The sequence below is a fragment of the Chanodichthys erythropterus genome, chromosome 4, assembly GCF_024489055.1.
Source record: "Chanodichthys erythropterus isolate Z2021 chromosome 4, ASM2448905v1, whole genome shotgun sequence".
NCBI lineage: Eukaryota > Metazoa > Chordata > Actinopteri > Cypriniformes > Xenocyprididae > Chanodichthys > Chanodichthys erythropterus.
In genome coordinates, this window is record NC_090224.1 from 37,420,922 (window position 1) to 37,440,085 (window position 19,164).

General features: G+C 38.0%; 1 protein-coding gene across 2 annotated transcripts in view; it reads left to right on the forward strand.

Annotated features, from left to right (window-relative positions):
* scara5 (scavenger receptor class A, member 5 (putative)) overlaps nucleotides 1–19,164 on the forward strand; it is a 38,743-nt gene that overhangs the window by 2,401 nt on the left and 17,178 nt on the right. Inside the window, exons 2-7 of one of the 2 annotated variants that reach the window (XM_067383507.1) lie at nucleotides 4,471–4,595; nucleotides 6,215–6,346; nucleotides 10,952–11,137; nucleotides 14,758–15,249; nucleotides 18,406–18,486; nucleotides 18,698–18,805. In XM_067383507.1, coding sequence (XP_067239608.1) covers nucleotides 4,481–4,595; nucleotides 6,215–6,346; nucleotides 10,952–11,137; nucleotides 14,758–15,249; nucleotides 18,406–18,486; nucleotides 18,698–18,805 — 1,114 coding nt within the window. In that variant the 5' untranslated portion in view covers nucleotides 4,471–4,480. The remainder of the gene's footprint in view (nucleotides 1–4,470; nucleotides 4,596–6,214; nucleotides 6,347–10,951; nucleotides 11,138–14,757; nucleotides 15,250–18,405; nucleotides 18,487–18,697; nucleotides 18,806–19,164) is intronic. The other variant, XM_067383508.1, reaches the window with a different exon arrangement.

Below are 19,164 nucleotides of genomic sequence, written 5' to 3' on the forward strand. Positions count from 1 at the left end.
ATCAGAATTCTTAATCGCCTTATCCTTGTAGTTTCATACACCAGGGAATTAAAATGATAATAATGTATAATCAACGTTATCAACATTTCTAGTGATGCATGGAAATGTAAATTCACTCTCTGACAGTAGGTGGCGCTTATGGAACAACTGCGCTTTCTTTAGGTCCAGCTGTTCACACAGCAGCGCTGCGCTTATAAACACTACTTTATATGGAGGTTAGAAGATAAGAAAATGCAATTGAAACTTTTCTGAAAACAGTCAGTTCCCTTCAGAGATACATTCATATAAATCCCCACCCTCAGTTCAATATTTATATATTTTTTCCTATATTTCGAGCGTGTCAAACAGCAAGATTGCTGTGCCTGGTATAAAATTTTCTCTCTTCTTTGCATCCATCTTAAGCGTGTCCTCCTGTCTCTGGCCTGTGTTAACATCCTGTTTACAGACTTTGTAATATTTCCACACAAATGAGGTTTTGGGAAATTATTGCAATGGAGTTTGTTTGCAAGTCCCGAATAGAGACTGGCCAAAATAAAACTATAAACCGTTAGCGATTTATGGCCAGTCAACCAGTACATCTGTAAACATTTCCGTTTGATAAATTCCCTGTGAGAGTCAGTGAAGCCATACTCATTTTGATGTCCTAAATAAAAGCTAAATATAAAAATATAGCTTTTAAATAAAAATACACCTAATGACCCAAGTACACAATCTACTACACAATCACAACTACAACTACACAATCTTTATTGACTAATGCAAATACACAAAAGTATACAAAAAGTATTGGGACACTCCTCCAAATCATTGACTTCCAGTGTTCCAATCACTTCCATGGCCACAGGTGTATAAAACCAAGACTGCTTCTACAAACATTTGTGAAAGAATGGGTCACTCTCAGGAGCTCAGTGAATTTAAGCATGGTACCATGATAGGTTGCCACCTGTGCAATTAGTGAAGTTTCCTCACTACTAAATATTCCACGGTCAACTGTTAGTGGTATCATAACAAAGTGGAAGTAATTGGGAACAACAGAAACTGGCCACGTAAAATCACAGAGCGTGGTCGGCGCATGCTGAGGCACACAGTGTGCAGAAGTCGGCAACTTTTTTGCAGAGACCTCAAAACTTCATGTGTTCTTCAGATTAGCTCAAGAACAGTGCGTAGAGAGCTTCATTGAATGGGTTTCCATGGCCGAGCAGCTGCATCCAAGCCTTACAACAGCAAATGCAATGCAAAGCGTCTGGACTCTAGAGCAGTGGAGACGTGTTCTCTGGAGTGACGAATCCTGCTTCTCTGTCTGGCAATCCGATGGACGAGTCTGGGTTTGGGGGTTGCCAGGAGAACGGTACTTACCTGACTGCATTGTGCCAAGTGTAAAGTTTGGTGGAGGGGGATTATGGTGTGGGGTTGTTTTTCAGGGGTTGGGCTTGGACCCTTAGTTCCATTGAAAGGAACTCTTAATGCTCCAGCATACCATGACATTTTAGGCAATGTCATGCTCTCAACTTCGTGGGAACAGTTTGGGGATGGCCTGTTCCAACATGACAGCACACCAGTGCACAAAGCAAGGTCCATAAAGACATGGATGAGCGAGTTTGAGTGAGTCCTGACCTCAACCCGATAGAACACCTTTGGGATGAATTAGAGTGGAGACTGTGAGCCAGGCCAACCCGCCAACATCACTGCCTGACCTCACAAATGCACTTCTAGAAGAATGGTCATAAATTCTCATCAACACACTCCTAAACCTTGTGGAAAGCCTTCCCAGAAAAGTTGAAGCTATTATAGCTGCAAAGGGTGAGCCAACTCCATATTAAACCCTACGAATTAATAATGGGATGTCATTAAATTTCATGTGCATGTAAAGGCAGGCGTCTCAAAGCTTTTGGCAATATAGTGTATTCTATTTCATGAGCATTTGCAATTTAAGATGACAAACAGAGAAGGTCATGGCACCAAACATTTGTCCAAAAGACCTTATATCAACATCTTTAGGTGTGTAGATCCAAACGATTAAACAATCCAAGAATTTGCAGTTTAACAAAATGTAAGATACCTATCCACACCTAAAACATAAATGTGCTAAAAAGTAGTAATAAAGTAAAACAAATAATTAAATTTATTCTTTTAGCAGGTGCTTTTATTCAAAGTGACTTATAGAGATGAGGGACAATGATAACATTGTCATGCAGGTCATGCAATCTGATTCCTAAATAAGAGTGATTCTGCTTTATTCAGCTCTATTTTGTCTATGGAACCTTTGACAAGTACAATCACAGTGAACATTCAGATCTGTGTTGGCACTGCCGTTGAGCCAGAAGGAGCAGTTGTCATGTATAGGTATGAAACAGCTTCACAAGTATCATTCTTCACTTTTCAACCACACAGTATCATTATTTCTGTTTTACAATAATTCAGATTATCACAGACATACCGGGATAAAAGTTTATAGTTGGGATATAAACACTGATGTCAAGGGTAAAATAGACTAAATCACCTTTTGAAAGTAGCTTTTTGGTGTTAAAAATGTTACTTTTTAATTTGTGCGTCCTTTTTTGCTTCTGATATTGTGTTGAACCAAATTCAGATGGTTCTTTATATGTGATTTTGTATACCTTTGTGGAACTCTATGTAATAATTTCCATTTGCATTGTAAGACATTGTTATTTCAAAGTTAAATGGTACAAAACTGTTTTAATCTGTGTTTATGTCAGTTTTGGGTGGGTTTTAGTTCTGTTGCCTAGTTTTCAGTTTGTTTTTCATGGTTTTTCATAAATTTTGATTATCATGTGCACCTGTTGTTCATTTGGTTTGTTTTTAAGCTCTGTGATTCTATCTGTTCTTTGTCTGTTCTCATCGGTTTTACATGGTTGTTCTGTTCCAATTTTTTAAGTCTAAATATATTGTTTTGAAAGTTTTGTTAATAAATAAAAAAAAAACTGCAATTGAATCTGTTTCTCATCTTTATTTGCAACCGCCACTGACAGAAGAATAGACAGAACAAAAATGGATCTAACGGCAGTTCAAATCCTCCTCCTCTCCCAGGGGGACAGCTCCCTTGAGAGGCACACACAGGACTTCTTGGATTTGTACCATCTAATCCACTATGATGACAACATCCTGTATTGTGAGCTTTCTGGAGTTCATGGACTGGGTCCTATTTAATATCGATGCCAGAGCCGATGCCTGAGCCATATATTGCCCCAGAGCCCGAACCTAACAAGCCTGACTAGGTGCGTGAGCTGGTAACATCGTCTGTCACTGTGGGTATATTGGTGGAATATGAAGGGATGGTGTAGAGCCCTGTCCCATCAGCTAATGGGGATTGTGCTCACCTCCAAATCAATGAGCCCCTGATTGATTTGGAGGAGAGCACAAATGTTTGCACCCAGCCTGTTTCAGCATTTAACACCGAATTATTGATGTTCCTGTCCTGCCTCCCGCCTCCTTTGCCTGTTCCGAGTTGGCCAAGAGAGCCATTCCTGAAAATTCTTTATGTTTCGCATCGACCAAAGAGATCAGTCCATTCTGTGTCGGCCAAGGAAGTCTGTCTGTCTTGTATCATCCAGGAAGGCTGTCTTTCAACCCTGTCCTCTCTGCCTCTCATCAGCCCTTCATCTGCTCGGTGTATCGTGTATCCACTTTGGGATGATTGTTCATCAGCTTGACCCTGGACTGTCGACCCGTTTGCACCGCTTAGAACCTCTGAGCCTGTCACTCCACCTCGGTTCATCAACCTGTCGACTCCACCGTGGCTCCTCGCCCCCTCAGCTTCACCAGGGACTGACGTCCCTATGGCTCCACCAAGCTTCCTCGTCCCTCCGGCTCCACCTTGGTCAGTCGTCACTCTGCCTTCACCATGGACATACGGGCCATTGGCCAGTGACTTGTCCTTCCACCCCTTTGGCTCAGTTGGGCTCCACCTTCCCTCCGGCTCTATCTCGGATCTTGCCTTAGTCCTCCTGCACCTTGGCTTCGCCTCGGCCGCTTGACCCCACGGCTCCGCCTTGGTCTCCAGGACCTTCTCTGTCCCATTCTCTTCAGCTCTTCCTGGGTCTCCACAGATATCAGCTCTGTCTATGTAACTGGTAATCTGTTTTTATGTCTGTTTTGGGTTGACTTTAGTTCTGTTTCCTAGTTTTCAGTTTGTTTCCATGCTTTTTTTAATTAATTTGATTATCATATGCACCTGTTGTTCATTTCGTTGATTGATTTGTTTGGGTATTTAGGCTATTTTGTGTATTGTGTTTCTTTCTGTTTTTTGTCTGTTCTAGTCAGTTTTACACAGTTGTTCTGTTCCAGTTTTTCAAGTCTGAGTATTTTGTTTATAGTGTTTTGTAAATAAAATTAAAAACCACTGAGATTAGATCAATTTCTCATCCTTATTTGCAACCATGACTGACAACAGCTTGTTCTGTCCTCGAAATAATCAGCTTTTTTTGTACCATTTGTTTGTCATTTTTCCAGTGGGTTGTGAATGGAGAATAAGGCAATGTATCTGACCACTACCAGTGAAGATAGGGATAACAGCTCATTTTATGACGATGGTTACGATGGGATGAATCTATCGAAACTCAACCTATGTGAAGAAGGTATGGATATTTCTTACTATTTCTTTTTACCTGCTCAGCACACCATCAATCACAGAGTTATTCATGAAATACACATCTTCTGTGACTCCGTCTACCTCTCTTTGTACAGCCTGTCTGTCTGACATCTTTCCATTTTGCTTCTGAAGGCTCTTTGCTTGTGCACTGTACACATATGACACCTTACGTTATTAGGTTATTTGGTGTCCTTTTGGAGTCTCCAAGTGTCTTTTTTTTTTTTTTTTTTTAGACACCTAAATTTACCTTGATTTGCAGAAAATAGTTTGTTTGAATCACCCTTCAATCTGATGGTTTACTTTGCAGCATATAGCAAATGATGACAAGTGTAACAAAAGTTAACAATAACGTCTTCTCACCATCAACGATCTCAAGAATCACTACCTGTTTTAGACTGTGTTTCTGAAAAACTGTTAATAAACACCTGGTTTTAGTTTTACCTGGTTTCCTGGTCATTTTCGACTGATTCTGTACGTGACACTAATATGATGTATGGACATTATTGAAACAATTAATTTATGACTATTATTGATTAAGGTTGCTCATGTTGACTTCTACTGATACTGTCCTTTAGACTGAGAAAGGATAAAAAAATGTCATAATATAATTAGGACTGGACTTAAGACTGGATTGCTGGATATTTATGAGTAATTGCTAATAGTTTTATTTGTACACTATCTACAACAATCAATTTGCTTCAACAAGTCATAATTCCCTTGAAGGTAGTCCGAAATCCCATTATCATGATAACTTCATGAACCTCTATTAAAAGGCATCATTATTAACTGTAAATGTATTAAGTTACAAATCACTTTCAAGCACTCAGCCTAATAAATACATTATCTTGTGAAATAGAGTTTGCAGGTTTTCTTCAAGTTGTTAAGTTTTGTCAATAAAGTGTGTCAGTGATTTTTTTTTTTTTTCTGTATTTTTTGTCAGTTTTTGTGTTTCAGATTTTATTCCTCGGTTATGACAGACTTAGTGATCGTCTGAACTCTACTGCAATATGTATAATAGAATACAAGAAGTGTTTCATAGGCTTGATGTTTTTTCTCTTTTATGCCACTCTCTTCTTCAAACTTCTTGGGTGTCTTTCTTAGGATTGTGCGGTGTACTGGTACTGGAAATATTCAGATATATATTATATTTCAAGCAGTAAAATATCATGAGACAACAGAGGAACAAGATGGACAAGGCAGATAAAACTCACTCTACACAATATTTGTGATGATGATATAAACTGAGAGAATATTGTGGATAATAATATAATGTTAATGCTGTATTTGTTTAAGCACTCTGTGAAGAGTATCAAAGGTTTCTATTTACAACGCGTTTTTGCAGTGTTGAGCATTGCAGCCAGTCATGGACATATCTGTTGAGCATGTGAATGTAATGGCTAATCAGATGTGTTTATATATTTATGCTTGAAGACAAGCAACACATTATTGGAGAGTTTCATGCAGTGTTCTTTAATAAAATTGTTTTTAATTGAGTTGTCTTTTGAGGCTGCTTTGGTATCGATGGATTTACCTACCTAGTCCCTGATTTAAAGTCTATGTGTTTCCTTTCTAGACTCCCTGTTGATCAGTGTTTGTCTTTCACAGTAGGTCCATCAAAGTACAGGAGAAAGACAGATAATTGCTGTGGTCAATTGGATTCCTTCACTGCAATCAAATATGCCATTGTGTCCCTTTATATTCTGGTACTGCTCACCATATTTGGCCTCTGCATAGCAGGTAGGCATGTTTTCTTTTTCTCTCTTTGTCTTTTTCTTTTTTCTGAACCTTGCACTAGTGTTGGGCCAACTTGTTTTGCATAATTTTATGCTTTATATAAATCATTATTTATTGTAATCAAACTTGAAACAAAAGGAGAAAAGAAACAAAAGGAACTTACTTGAAGTAATGAGTAATAAATAAATAAAAATAAAGATTTATTTGAGAGTTAAATACATGCTCAGTATATTTTAGGCAATAGAAAATAAGACTAGTTTCATTTAAAGGGCTTCACTTTTAATGCTAGTCAAAACATCACTATTTTAACACTGGCGCTTAAAACCTACCCCAGACCCTTTAAATGACTATTTTTTTGTTGCTGTATTTTTAATATGTCAATAGCCATCTGTTATTATTAAATTGTGAAATGAGTAACAGCACTTACTCATGTTGCAAGTTTGTTGTTGACCCCAATTCCATTATGATTCAATTCCTTACAGATTCATAAAACAGTCCACAATGAAATATGCTGCGTAAACTTTTAAGGTGGAACTGACATGATAAGGGATCTTATTAAACATAAGCCTCAGCTGTTTGTATTTAACTTTGGGGTTCTTCAGGAACAGAATAACATTTTGCAGATATTCTCCACATTATACTATTCTTTTGTTATATGAACTGGAATAACAGCATTTTCTTCTGGCGTTATGAATAGTAGAATCTGTAACACTTTAGGATAGGGAACACATATTCACTATTAACTAACTCCTAATTTACTGCTTATTAATAGTTAGTAAGTTATTTGTTAAGTTTAGGTATTGGGTAGGATTGTAGAATAAGAATGTAGAATAAGGACATGCAGAATAAGGCATTAATATGTGCTTAAAAGTACTAATAAACAGCCAATTTAGTAGTATGCATGCTAATAAGCAACTAGTTAAAAGACCCTAAAATAAAGTGTTACCATAGGATCCTTTTCCTTCTTATTACTTCATTCAGTCAGGCCAAACAGTGTAACTCACTGCTGGAAAAGTTTCTCTTCCAATTCAAAGAATTTATTCAGAATTATACATTAGGTATACTGCATTCCCTCTGTGAAATTAAAGTGATTAAGTGATTGATTGTTTAATGGAAGACAAAAACTGACTCTGCTTGCTCTCTGTAATTTTCTTTTTTCCCTTACCCTGAAGTGAGAGCACAGACAAAATTTAATCTAGCCCACAGCAGGACACACGTCCAGAATTCAGTGCTTATGTGGGCTGACCCCCAATGCACCCAAGGTACCACAGAGATTTATGTGTTTATTTCCTTTGCGAGTGCAAATCTTTGTTCACGAATGTTCTGCACCACTAAATTATGGCATGCGTCCGTCTTAGCATCCATTTCCTTGGTGCATTTGACGCTCTGTCGAGAGTGTCTTTCTGTGTGTTTTTACCTCGATGTTGACTGATCTATCTCCAAACCACATTTCTGGAATGGCAAATAAGCAATGTTTGGTTTAATCAACTCAGAGACATCTATGTTTGCTAAATTATTACTAGACTGTTATACATCTTTAAGCTGTGAATTACCTTCATGGCAATTGAGCTATAAACTACTAGATTCTAGATTTAATCAGATTTACTTTGTGTATCTGTCACTGCATGTGAATCAAACTAGATAGACATTCAAACAATGTGTGAGTAGTTCATTAAAGTATTTTATGTTGCTTTGTTTAAAGTCTGTATTGCAACATTGTGTGTTGATGAACAGGTTTACAGTGTTTTTTTTATTGTATTTTCTGCTGAGTTCCAGATGCATTGCACAGCATTAACTGTTCTTGGACGCAATGTTCACAGCATGAATGTGATTGTGAAAAAATTGCCACTTGCATGTTGTTTACAACAGATGAAACATGCTTTTGAGCTAATGATTTTCTTATGGAAATTAGCAAAAACAATGGCTCTTAACAAGGTAGATTGTGACCTGAAATGGGTCACTGCACAGTTCTGATTGGGTTACAAACAGCAAAGGAAATTTTCAGTGTTTGCTCACTTGATGTGATCTTACGCTTTAGTGGCATATAAAAGTTAAACAAGACTTGGTTTAAAGTACTGACAACAAACTAAACACTTGAATCATGACAAAAAACAGCATTTTTCAGGCTGGACCAAGCTAATGTGCATGTGCAGTCCTAAGCATGCATCTCAGAATATACAATAGGGTTTGGTACAAAACAAACAGAAATTTCATGTATTATTTAATGAAAATCCTGACCTTAGCAACTGGTCTTCTGTGCTCGGCTCTCTGTTCCTGAGACTCTATTAGCACTGCAGTTCACACATGAAGAACTACAATAGATGGCATGAGAGAGAAAGACATGTCTAGATATGCAGGATTGCCCCTATGATATGCAACATAAATATCTCCTTATTTAGTGTTCCTTTAAAGAGGACCTATAATGCCCCTTGTCACAAGATGTAATATAAGTCTCTGGCGTCCCCAGAATGTGTCTGTGAAGATCATTTTTGTGTGTGTCCCTTTAAATGCAAATGAGCTGCTGCTCCCGCCCCCTTTCCAGAAGAGGGCGGAGCTTTAACAGCTCAACAACAACAAAGCTGGAGAATCTCACGCAGCCAAAATGAGGAAAGTGTTCAGCCTTACATTGTTCAAACCGGAGTCGACACTGATGGAGAGACTCAGGAAGAAGTTACAACTTTTAGACGTTTCTGAATGGTTAGTGGATAAATTGATGTAGTTGCTGTGGAGTTGATTCAACTCATTCACTAGCATGTGCCGTCATGTTCATCTTTTGTGCAAATCCAGAAGCAGTGAAGCAGTCCGGTGTAAAATGATTTGTGCAAATACGTAATACTTACAGACTTTCTACGACACATTTCCTTCATAAATGAAATTCAACCCCGACTGCTCAGTGACTGCACATCCAATAACAGAACATTAGTAATGTTTTTTGGCACAGACAATATATATCTCCAGTTGCTACAGTGGGAAAACAGAAATAGCAGACTGCTACGGCTCACTCAGGGCGATATCTATGCTGATCGTTGCCGGTCATGGGCGGCGGTGCTCTCACGTAAGTGTAGGGGGAAATCTGGAACTGCGTTTTTGGAGAGACGCTTTATGATTTATGGGGATTATAAAAAAGGAGTAGATTGATTTTTACCATTATAGGCTGGTTGTTTACACACAGTGGACACACATCTGTGTTCAAACACCTTATAAAAGTGAATTTTGCATAATACAAATATAAAAATTAATTAGGGGTTAACATTGTGATCTTATTATAAAATTTTGCTCTGAAGGATGAGCAGTATAGAAATGAACTCTTTCATCCAGTCACGACAAACTAGTCTAGAGACTCCCGACTTCTTCTTGTTTTTCTTTTCAAGGCAAAACAACACCAACATTAGCTCAGTGGCTTGCTTCGGTTACTATTTTAATACCACATCATCAGGCTTTAGGCAAGTGCCAACATGGACCAGTTGCATGATGACATGCCCTCATTCTCAAAAAAAAGTTTAATTTTTAAAAACATTTTTTGTTATGTTTTAGTTTGCCAGTTCTCAATCTGGACCATGAAGCAAAACATGCAGAAACCCTGGAACACTACCCTGCAGTACTGAAGTGCAGAACACACATGCATCAGCTGAATGAGTCATTCATTGCACAAGCCATTACATCATTCATCTGTTTGCTTGAAATTTAATATGAGCAAAATGGGAGGGAGGAATATCTACAAGAGAAGGAAAAAAGAGGTAAAGAAAAACAGAGAAAAACCGAGTGTTCTTTTTAATTGGAGTGTTTTAGAACAGATGAGTCACACACAGTTTAAATCACTGAACATGCACCAAACAGCAGTTCAGGCATTGAACTACAGGGATATTCTGTAAACACACGCCAGGACACTACGTTACTTTAATTAAACCGATATTTCCTCCCCAAAAATATGCCTTAAAGGGTTAGTTCTTCTGAAGCAAAGTGATGTGTTTTTGTATGAAACTAACTAATAGGGCTGTCAAATTAAATTAAATTAAATTTGTCAAATTTAAAATAAAAATCCACATTCAAATGCAAAAATGGTGAATTGTAGGTCAGAGGCGCACAAGATGGAGTGATGATGTAAGAGACGTTTTTGCGTTTTAATGTTTTTGTTAACCTATCCAGTTTAACCCGCTAGATGCAGCACTGCTGCGTTGTTTATTCAAAACATTGCAGGACCAGAAAAGCTCAATGTGGTGAATATATAGGTTACATCAAAACTGCAACCAAGCTGTTGAATGCACACAGAATGCATTTTCTGAACTGCTTTTCCATTGTGAGCTAGACAGACATCTTTGACTGTTGTAAAGTTAATTTTAGCTTGAGACTTTTAGGGGTTTTCCCCATTCCACTGCATCTCATGTTCTTAAATGCAAAGTTGACCCCAGGGGGAAATGAATCCTCCATTCTCAGTTCTTGAACTTTGTTTTGTACAAGTCATGTATGAGTTTGTTTGCAGCTATTCAACTGGCTACCGATGGCGAGCACCATCCAGATGCCAGGATAACTGGAGTTTGTGCGGTGTGGGATTTTTGATGGGTTAATATAAAAGAACTCTTTTTCAACATTTATCCCTTTCCTTTCCAGTATCAAAATCCCATGCATCTTCACAGAGAGAGGAAGCACTGCTGGAGAATGTGACTCGTCTGGGAGAGCACTCTGAGACCTTGCAGAAATCTCTTAGCCAACTCCCCTCCCAAAGCGACCTTCTGGAGAACATCTGGAAGCTCGAGAGCCTCTTCCATAATCATAGTGAACAGCTGCAGCTGCTAGGTAACCACCCATATGCAAAGCAGTAGAGTCTAGAAAGTTATTTATACCCACTTCGTAGTCAAACACATTTTTAATAACTATAGTAATACCCACCAATTTACTTTGCTTTTTTTTCATTTATTTTGTAATGGAAGTGACCCCATATATATTATTTTGATATATAGAAATGACAAAGTAAGAGAGAAATTAAATGTGGCGCTACTGTCTGACAGTCAGAATTACATGAAAATTTTGCTGAAGCTCTCCAAAATCATTGTTCTTCTAATGTCTGGTGACAAAAGTTGATTGTTGATTAGAAAAAAAAAAATTAATAAATTAATAAATGAAGTTCAAACTAATGTTATTCATTTTATTGGCAGTTTGTGTAAACAATAGTTTGTTTGAACAGATAGATTTTATTAGTATCTAGTGCACAATACTGCCTGAGTGATGAATACTGTAACGATCGGCCCTATCGGTCGATTTTACATTGATTGAAATTGGGACAGATTATCGGCCCTATCGGTCGATTTTACAATACAAAGAAAACAATGTTGATATTGACATTAAATAAACATATTAAAGAATCTTCCTGAGCCAATATAAGAAGTTAATTCTATTTAAAAAATATTCAGAAATAGTACTTTTTTGTCAAGTGAACTTTTGAGGAATCTCTCCATTGACTGAATTCACTCTGCTCAGAACACATCTCTTTAATTTATAAACTTTCTTTTAACAGTAAGTTCATTCAACACAAAACAATGCAAGATTCCCGTTTCAAAATACAACCCAAATTCTGGAAAAGTTAGGACGTTTTTTTAATTTGAATAAAATGAAAACTAAAAGACTTTCTAATCACATGAGCCAATATTTTATTCACAATAGAACATAGATAACATAACAAATGTTTAAACTGAGAAATTTTACAGTTTTTGCACAAAATAAGCTCATTTCAAATTTGATGCCTGCTACAGGTATCAAAAAAGTTGGCATGGGGGCAACAAATAACTGAAAAAGCAAGAAATTTCAGCTGGGAGAACATCTAGCAACTAATTAAGTTAATTGATATCAGGTCTGTAAAATGATTAGCTATAAAAGGGATGTCTTAGAGAGGCAGAGTATCTCCAATCTGTGAAAGAGTGCGTAAAAAGATTGTTGAATACTTTAAAAACAATGTTCCTCAACGTCACATTGCAAAGGCTTTGCAAATCTCATCATCTACCGATGATAACATCATCAAAAGTTTCAGAGAAACTGGAGAAATCTCAGTGCGTAAGGGACAAGGCCGAAGACCTTTATTGGATGCCTGTGGTCTTCAGGCCCTCAACAACAACACTGCATCACTCATCAGCATGATTGTGTCAATGACATTACTAAATGGGCCCAGAAATAGTTCCAGAAACCACTGTCGGTAAACACAATCCGCCGTGCCATCTGCAGATGCCAACTAAAGCTCTGTCATGCATATGTGAACATGGTCCATGAGCGCCGTCGTGTCCTGTGGGCCAAGGCTCATTAAGAATGGACTGTTTCCAACACTGGAAAAGTGTTCTATGGTCAGAGGAGTCCAAATTTGACATTCTTGTTGGAAATCACGGACGTTGTGTCCTCCGGGCTAAAGAGGAGGGAGACCTTCCAGCATGTCATCAGCGTTCAATTCAAAAACCAGCATCTCTGATGGTATGGGGGTGCATAAGTGCATACGGTATGGGCAGCTTACATGTTTTGGAAGACACTATGAATGCTGAAAGGTATATAAAGGTTTTAGAGCAAAATTAAATGAAAAAATACATCAAAGACAACAACAAACTCTTCAGCAGCTGGAAAACTATATCAGGCAAGAATGGGACCAAATTCCAGCTCCAAAACTCCATAAACTCATAACCTCAATGCCCAGAATTCACTGTTTTGAAAAGAAGAGGAGATGCTACACCATGGTAAACATGCCCCCGTCCCAACTATTTTGAGACCTGTAGCAGGCATCAAATTTGAAATGAGCTATATATTTGAAAACTAACTAGTGGCGGGAAAACAGGAACAAAGGAAAAGGTACAGGAACTAACTAAACCAAAACAGAACATACATGTGACAACAGGCTACAATTGCCACTTTATGAAATACACTTGTACACTCAGTGCCACAATATAAAACACACTTGTACAATGTACTTGGTGTGAACATACATTTTTATGCATGTATACTGTGTTTTTTTTGTTTGTTTTTTTTTTAATGCCTGCATGTAGTTACATATATACACTACCAGTCAAAAGTTTGGAAACATTACTATTTTTAATGTTTTTGAACGAAGTCTCTTATGCTCATTAAGGCTGCATTTTTTAAAAATAATAAACACAGAAAAAACAATAATATTGTGAAATATTATTACAATTTAAAATTATGGTTTTCTATTTTAATATACTTTCAAATATAATTTATTCCTGTGATCAAAGCTGAATTTTCAGCATCATTACTCCAGTCTTCAGTGTCACATGATCCTTCAGAAATCATTCTAATATGCTGATTTGATGCTCAGTTATTATCAATGTTGACAGTTGTGCTGCTTAATATTTTTTTGGAACCTCTGATACTTTTTCAGGATTCATTGATGAATAAAATATTTAAAAAGAACAGCATTTATTCAAAATAGAAATGTTTTCTTACAATATAAATATTTACTATCACTTTTTTTTATCAATTTAACACTTCCTTGCAGAAAAAGAGTATTAATTTCTTTAAATTTTTTTTTAAATTAAATTAAAACCCCCAAACTTTTGAACGGTAGTGCAAGTATAGCCATTAATGGGGTTCAAGCATTTTAAGGCCTTTAAGCACACAAAAAAGATTTTTTGTTTTATTTAGCAAGCATGTAACCATACATGAAAAAGACCATTTACAGCCAATACAGGCAATTTACCATAGGAAATATATGGTTTCTAAAACTTTTTAACAGTTATTGAGTTTGATCCAACCTAGAAAAAATCCAAAATACCTGAAAATTTTGCCAAAAGATGAGTGAATCCGAGACATGCATTCTCCAACGATAAATGACACTTGAGCCTATGTCGAACATTTCAGGAATTATGAGCCATTTCGTACTTTTGACCGCTGTAGTGTCCCTGTCAGGCCGATCGAGGTGAGCCTTGGTGACGTTGTAGACGGTGTGAGTCCTACCAGTCCTCAAAGTTTCAACGATGTACGGTTCTGCCCGATCACTTTTAGAATGCTGATCCTTGGAAAATGTAACAATTACAATAGGTTTCAGCGCTACACACTTGAACCCCTAATTCATTTTTGTAGTTACATGTATAATTATAATGTTGACCCTACCCTTACTCACCTTTAAATCTAAGCATACCACAAAACCTGTCCTTAATATTAACTTTAAGATAAGTACATAGTACTTAAAGCCAGTATAAAGTGGGACCATGCATTTAGATTTATTTAATTCATTCCTCATGTCCTTCACATTACTATCCACATGGTCTTTTGTTTGAACTGTGTGAACACTACTTTGAGTCTGATATGCCTTTACTTGGATTTGAGCTGCCAGTGTGAACACACTACATCACATCAACATAAAAATGAATTTACGTGTGCAAGTGTGACTCATACATGCTCTTCTCTTCTGTTACTAATACGAGCAGGGCGACTAGCGCAGGGCCTGGAGCGTGACATCAAAGATCTGCAGGCTTTCTCCGAGCACACCACAGACTCTGTGGCTCAACTTTGGGAGCATCTGACCATGATCAGCCATTCCAGCCAAAGGAACAGCAGCAGTCTGGGAGAGGAGTTAGCCTTTGCTGCTGGCTCTATCCGGACACAGGATGCACTTTTAAAGACAGTAGTGGTAAACGTAGATACTCTACAGGAGCGTCTGGAGGAGGTGGGATGGACAGTACAGACATTAAACCATTCCTTTAGTGGAGATGTAAGTCTGCACCAGGTGAAAATCTGTGAACTGCAGGAGAGGATTGGAAATGTTTCCCATGATGCCACAAGCATGAGGATCACACAAATGCACCTTGAGGAACAGATGAGGAATGAGATTGAAATCCTGAACGTCATCACAGCAGATCTGAGGCTAAAGGAATGGGAGCACTCCATGGCACTCAAAAACTTAACTGTATTGGAAGGTAGGACCTTTGATTGGCATGTCAATTTAGAAAATGTTACTGAGATTATTTGCTGAAACGTTTTAGTGTTTTGGTTTTTCTAATTTGATCATTTAAATAAAAAAAACACTTCTGAGTAGTAGTAGGAATTTAAATGGAATTTGTCATTAGAGATATTTTTCATGACTCGACCTGTGTGGTTTGTTGTCCTCTGAATCCCGCACTGGAGTTTTCTTCTGTGATTTAAATTTTACTGATAATGTTTGGTTGCTGTTGACCGAAATATGTCCAGTTGCCAATTCATGCATTAAAAATGTGTCAGTCAGAGAACTCTGTGAGGACCAAAACATTTCATATTCTTTTCATTAGAGTAAAGGAATATTGTGTCTACATTATAAAAATGACCCAAGATCAGGTAAAAACCACTGCACTATAGAGGGTATGCACGTGACGTCACCGTCGACCGTTAGGACTGCGGTCACGCACGCTGAGTGGCAAAAGACTGAGCAGCAGCATTGGTTTTCAGCGTGAATGTCGCGAAAAACACACAAAACACATTCAAAACGGGAAAGAGCTTTGCGGCTGACTGTACAAATAGATTTGACACAAACCCTGAGGTATATATTTAAAAACTAGCTACAGAAAAAAGAAGCAAATGGATCACTGCAATTCACAGAAACAGCTGGACTCCAGCAGAGAAACATGGATTTGCAGTTATCATTTTGTGTCGAATAGTTGGACTTTGAGGTAAAATCATACCGTATATATTGTATTGTTATATATTATGTTGACGACTCATCAATTAAATATTTTCCATCTTATATTCTGCATAATTGGGTGTTTTTAAATAAACAACACTGTCAAAAACTATACTATAAATGTTTTAGGGCTGGACAATATGACGATATAACATTGATATAAGTGATTAAGCAGATTTAAACCTACCGATATTGTAGTTATATAAAATATTCACAGGCAGATTTGCTTTATGTATTTCCCCGGCGTCAAATCAGGCACATATAAATGTCAGGAAACACGACTCCTGGCTGCATGTCAATATCCATGGATTAGGTTTATTTGACAAGTTGTAAGAAACACGTTCGAGTCCAACCTTTAGTGTAATCGTTTGTTTTACTCGCATTTTCGCCGTTTCTCCTATTAATCCAGTTACGCAGCAGGTTCTTTTGCCACTCAGTCCAGCTGAGGAAGCGCGTTTTCGGAGGGAAAGTGACGTCGATGCATACCTTCTATACACTGATCAGGCATAACCATAACATTATGACAGGAAGTGAATAACACTGATCATCTCTTCATCACAGCACCTGTTAGTGGGTGGATATATTAGGCTGCAAGTGAACATTTTGTCCTCAAAGTTGATGTGTTAGAAGCAGGAAAAATGGGCAAGCGTAAGGATTTGAGAGAGTTTGACCTAATTGTGATGGCTAGATGACTGGGTCAGAGCATTTCCAAAACTGCAGCTCTTGTGGGGTGTTCCCGGTCTGCAGTGGTCAGTATCTATCAAAAGTGCTCCAAGGAAGGAACAGTGGTGAATCCAACAGACGAGCTACTGTAGCTAAAACTGCTCCAGAAGTTAATGCTGGTTCTGATAGAAAGGTGTGAGAATACAGAGTGCATCAGTTTGTTGCATATGGAGACCAGTCAGGGTGACCATGCTGACCCCCGTCCACCGCGTGAGCATCAGAACTGGACCACGGAGCAATGGAAGAAGGTCTGATGAATCACGTTGTCTTTTACATCACGTGGATGGCCGGGTGTGTGTGCGTCGCTTACCTGGGGAACACATGGCACCAGGATGCACTATGGGAAGAAGGCAAAATTCTCTTTGTTTAAATGTATGAAAATAAGCCCAAACTCATGGGCCCATTCTTTGTACGTCGATTACTCAGTTATCTGGATTTCACTGTTGACAATTTGACACGATCTAGGATTGTTCGGTTCTTCAAAGCTCATTCGGGAGTTGCTAACATAACCGTAAGCTCAAATCTGCTCAGGAACAGCTTATTTCATGTAAACAGGATTAGATTTCATCTCTTTTTTTTCTATGTGGAGGTGATATTTATCACGATTAGAAGATCTCAAGATGTTTTAAGCAAGGTACGAAGAATGGACCCCTGTTTTTAGAGTTGTTTTGAGCATACTCCGGTAAGATATTGAGAGATTTCATTTTTTTCATTTGCAACTTCCAGCTGTGTGGCTGCAAGTCACTTGTAATTGTTGTGGCATCTGCTCTTTATTAGGGTTATATTCTGTTTTCTGTGTTTTTGTGCATGTTTCCTTTGTTCTAGTTTTGATTGGAGTTTCTTTGATTATCTTATTGTTTGCCTTTGGTGTTTATATAGCCTGTGTTTTAGTTGCCCTTTGTCTGTTTTTGTTATTGTGTGAGGTGTTGCTCTGCTCCCCGTGTTTTTGTTCCTAGTTAACCTGAAGTGTATTTTGGAGTTTATTTTGATTGCCTGGAAATAGATCCAGCTCTTTTATTTTCCGTTAGTTTCCAACCCTATTGCTAACTCTTTTTTCTCTTTCTGTTTTTTTCTGTCTCTTGTTAACATCAGAAGTCATCATTAATGGACAGTCATCACTTGTAGAGGGATCCTACTTTAATTAACTGCAGTACTACTTCAGTGTTATTCCCTGAACATATAAACACTGAACAGTGTTGATTTAACACTGAGGATTTGGCTTTGACACTTACCCCGTTTGCCAGTGGTTGGACAAACAATAGTTCCACCCCAAACTCACACAATTGGTTGAATCAGTGTTCCTGGGTCAGGGCTGCTCGTGATGCTAAAACAAACAGAGCAGTGATTTGGAGGCATCACAGAGTCATAGTATTACACTTTTGGTGGATATCAACCGATGAAGAGTTTACTTATAATTATAGGACAGAGTATTTAAAAAAAAAAAAAAACATGCATCACTTTTAAAGATCTGAGAAAAAGTTGTTTTACCCAAAATCTACAGAGAAGATGCCCTTCCCTTAATAGTCCACATACTCACACAGTCTAAAGAGAGGGTAAACATGTGCTCTCCATTGTACAAATTAGACTGCCTGCTAGTCTACATCAGAAGTAAGAAATCTGTTGTTCGGTGACTCTGGAGCCAGTAATGAACTTTTTTTTTACGCTTCTGTTTTAATTGTTGTTGATCTAATTTTAGGACCACCAGGACCAAAGGGTGAGAAGGGTGATGTGGGGCCCCTGGGACCAGCTGGACTTCCTGGTTTGACGGGAATAAGAGGTGTAGTAACACAACACATAGTGAAGCACAGCCCAAAAACATTATCACCAGCAACTGACTGACTAGCTATACTACATATCTATTCCTTGAGCGATACATATTCTCACATACAGTCTAACAGTCTAACATTCACATAACCTCTAAATCATCTACATGTATGAACACAACATTTGTATGTCATTTGTCCTGAGTACATATGTATTTTTGTCAGGCTTGCCTGGAGAAAAGGGCATTCAGGGTCCTCGGGGACTGGCAGGACGAGGTGGACAGGATGGACACAATGGAGAAAAAGGAGATGTTGGGCCTGAGGGACCCAAAGGTTAGACACACACACACACACACACACACACACACACACACACATACATACATTAGTTTAACTATATTAGTGAGATCAGCTCATAGACTTGTATTGTTTTTATATCAGGTTCATGAAATTTTCTGTCTAACCTGACCTCTACCCCTAAACCAACCCTAACAGAAACCTGTGCAAAACACTAGACTTAAAGGTGCCATTGAACGTTTTTTTACAACATGTAATATAAATCTAAGTTGTCCCCTGAATGTGTCTGTGAAGTTTCAGCTCAAAATACCCCATAGATGTTTTTTTAATAATTTTTTTTAACTGCAATTTTGGGGCATCATTAAATATGCGCTGATTCAGGCTGCGGCCCTTTT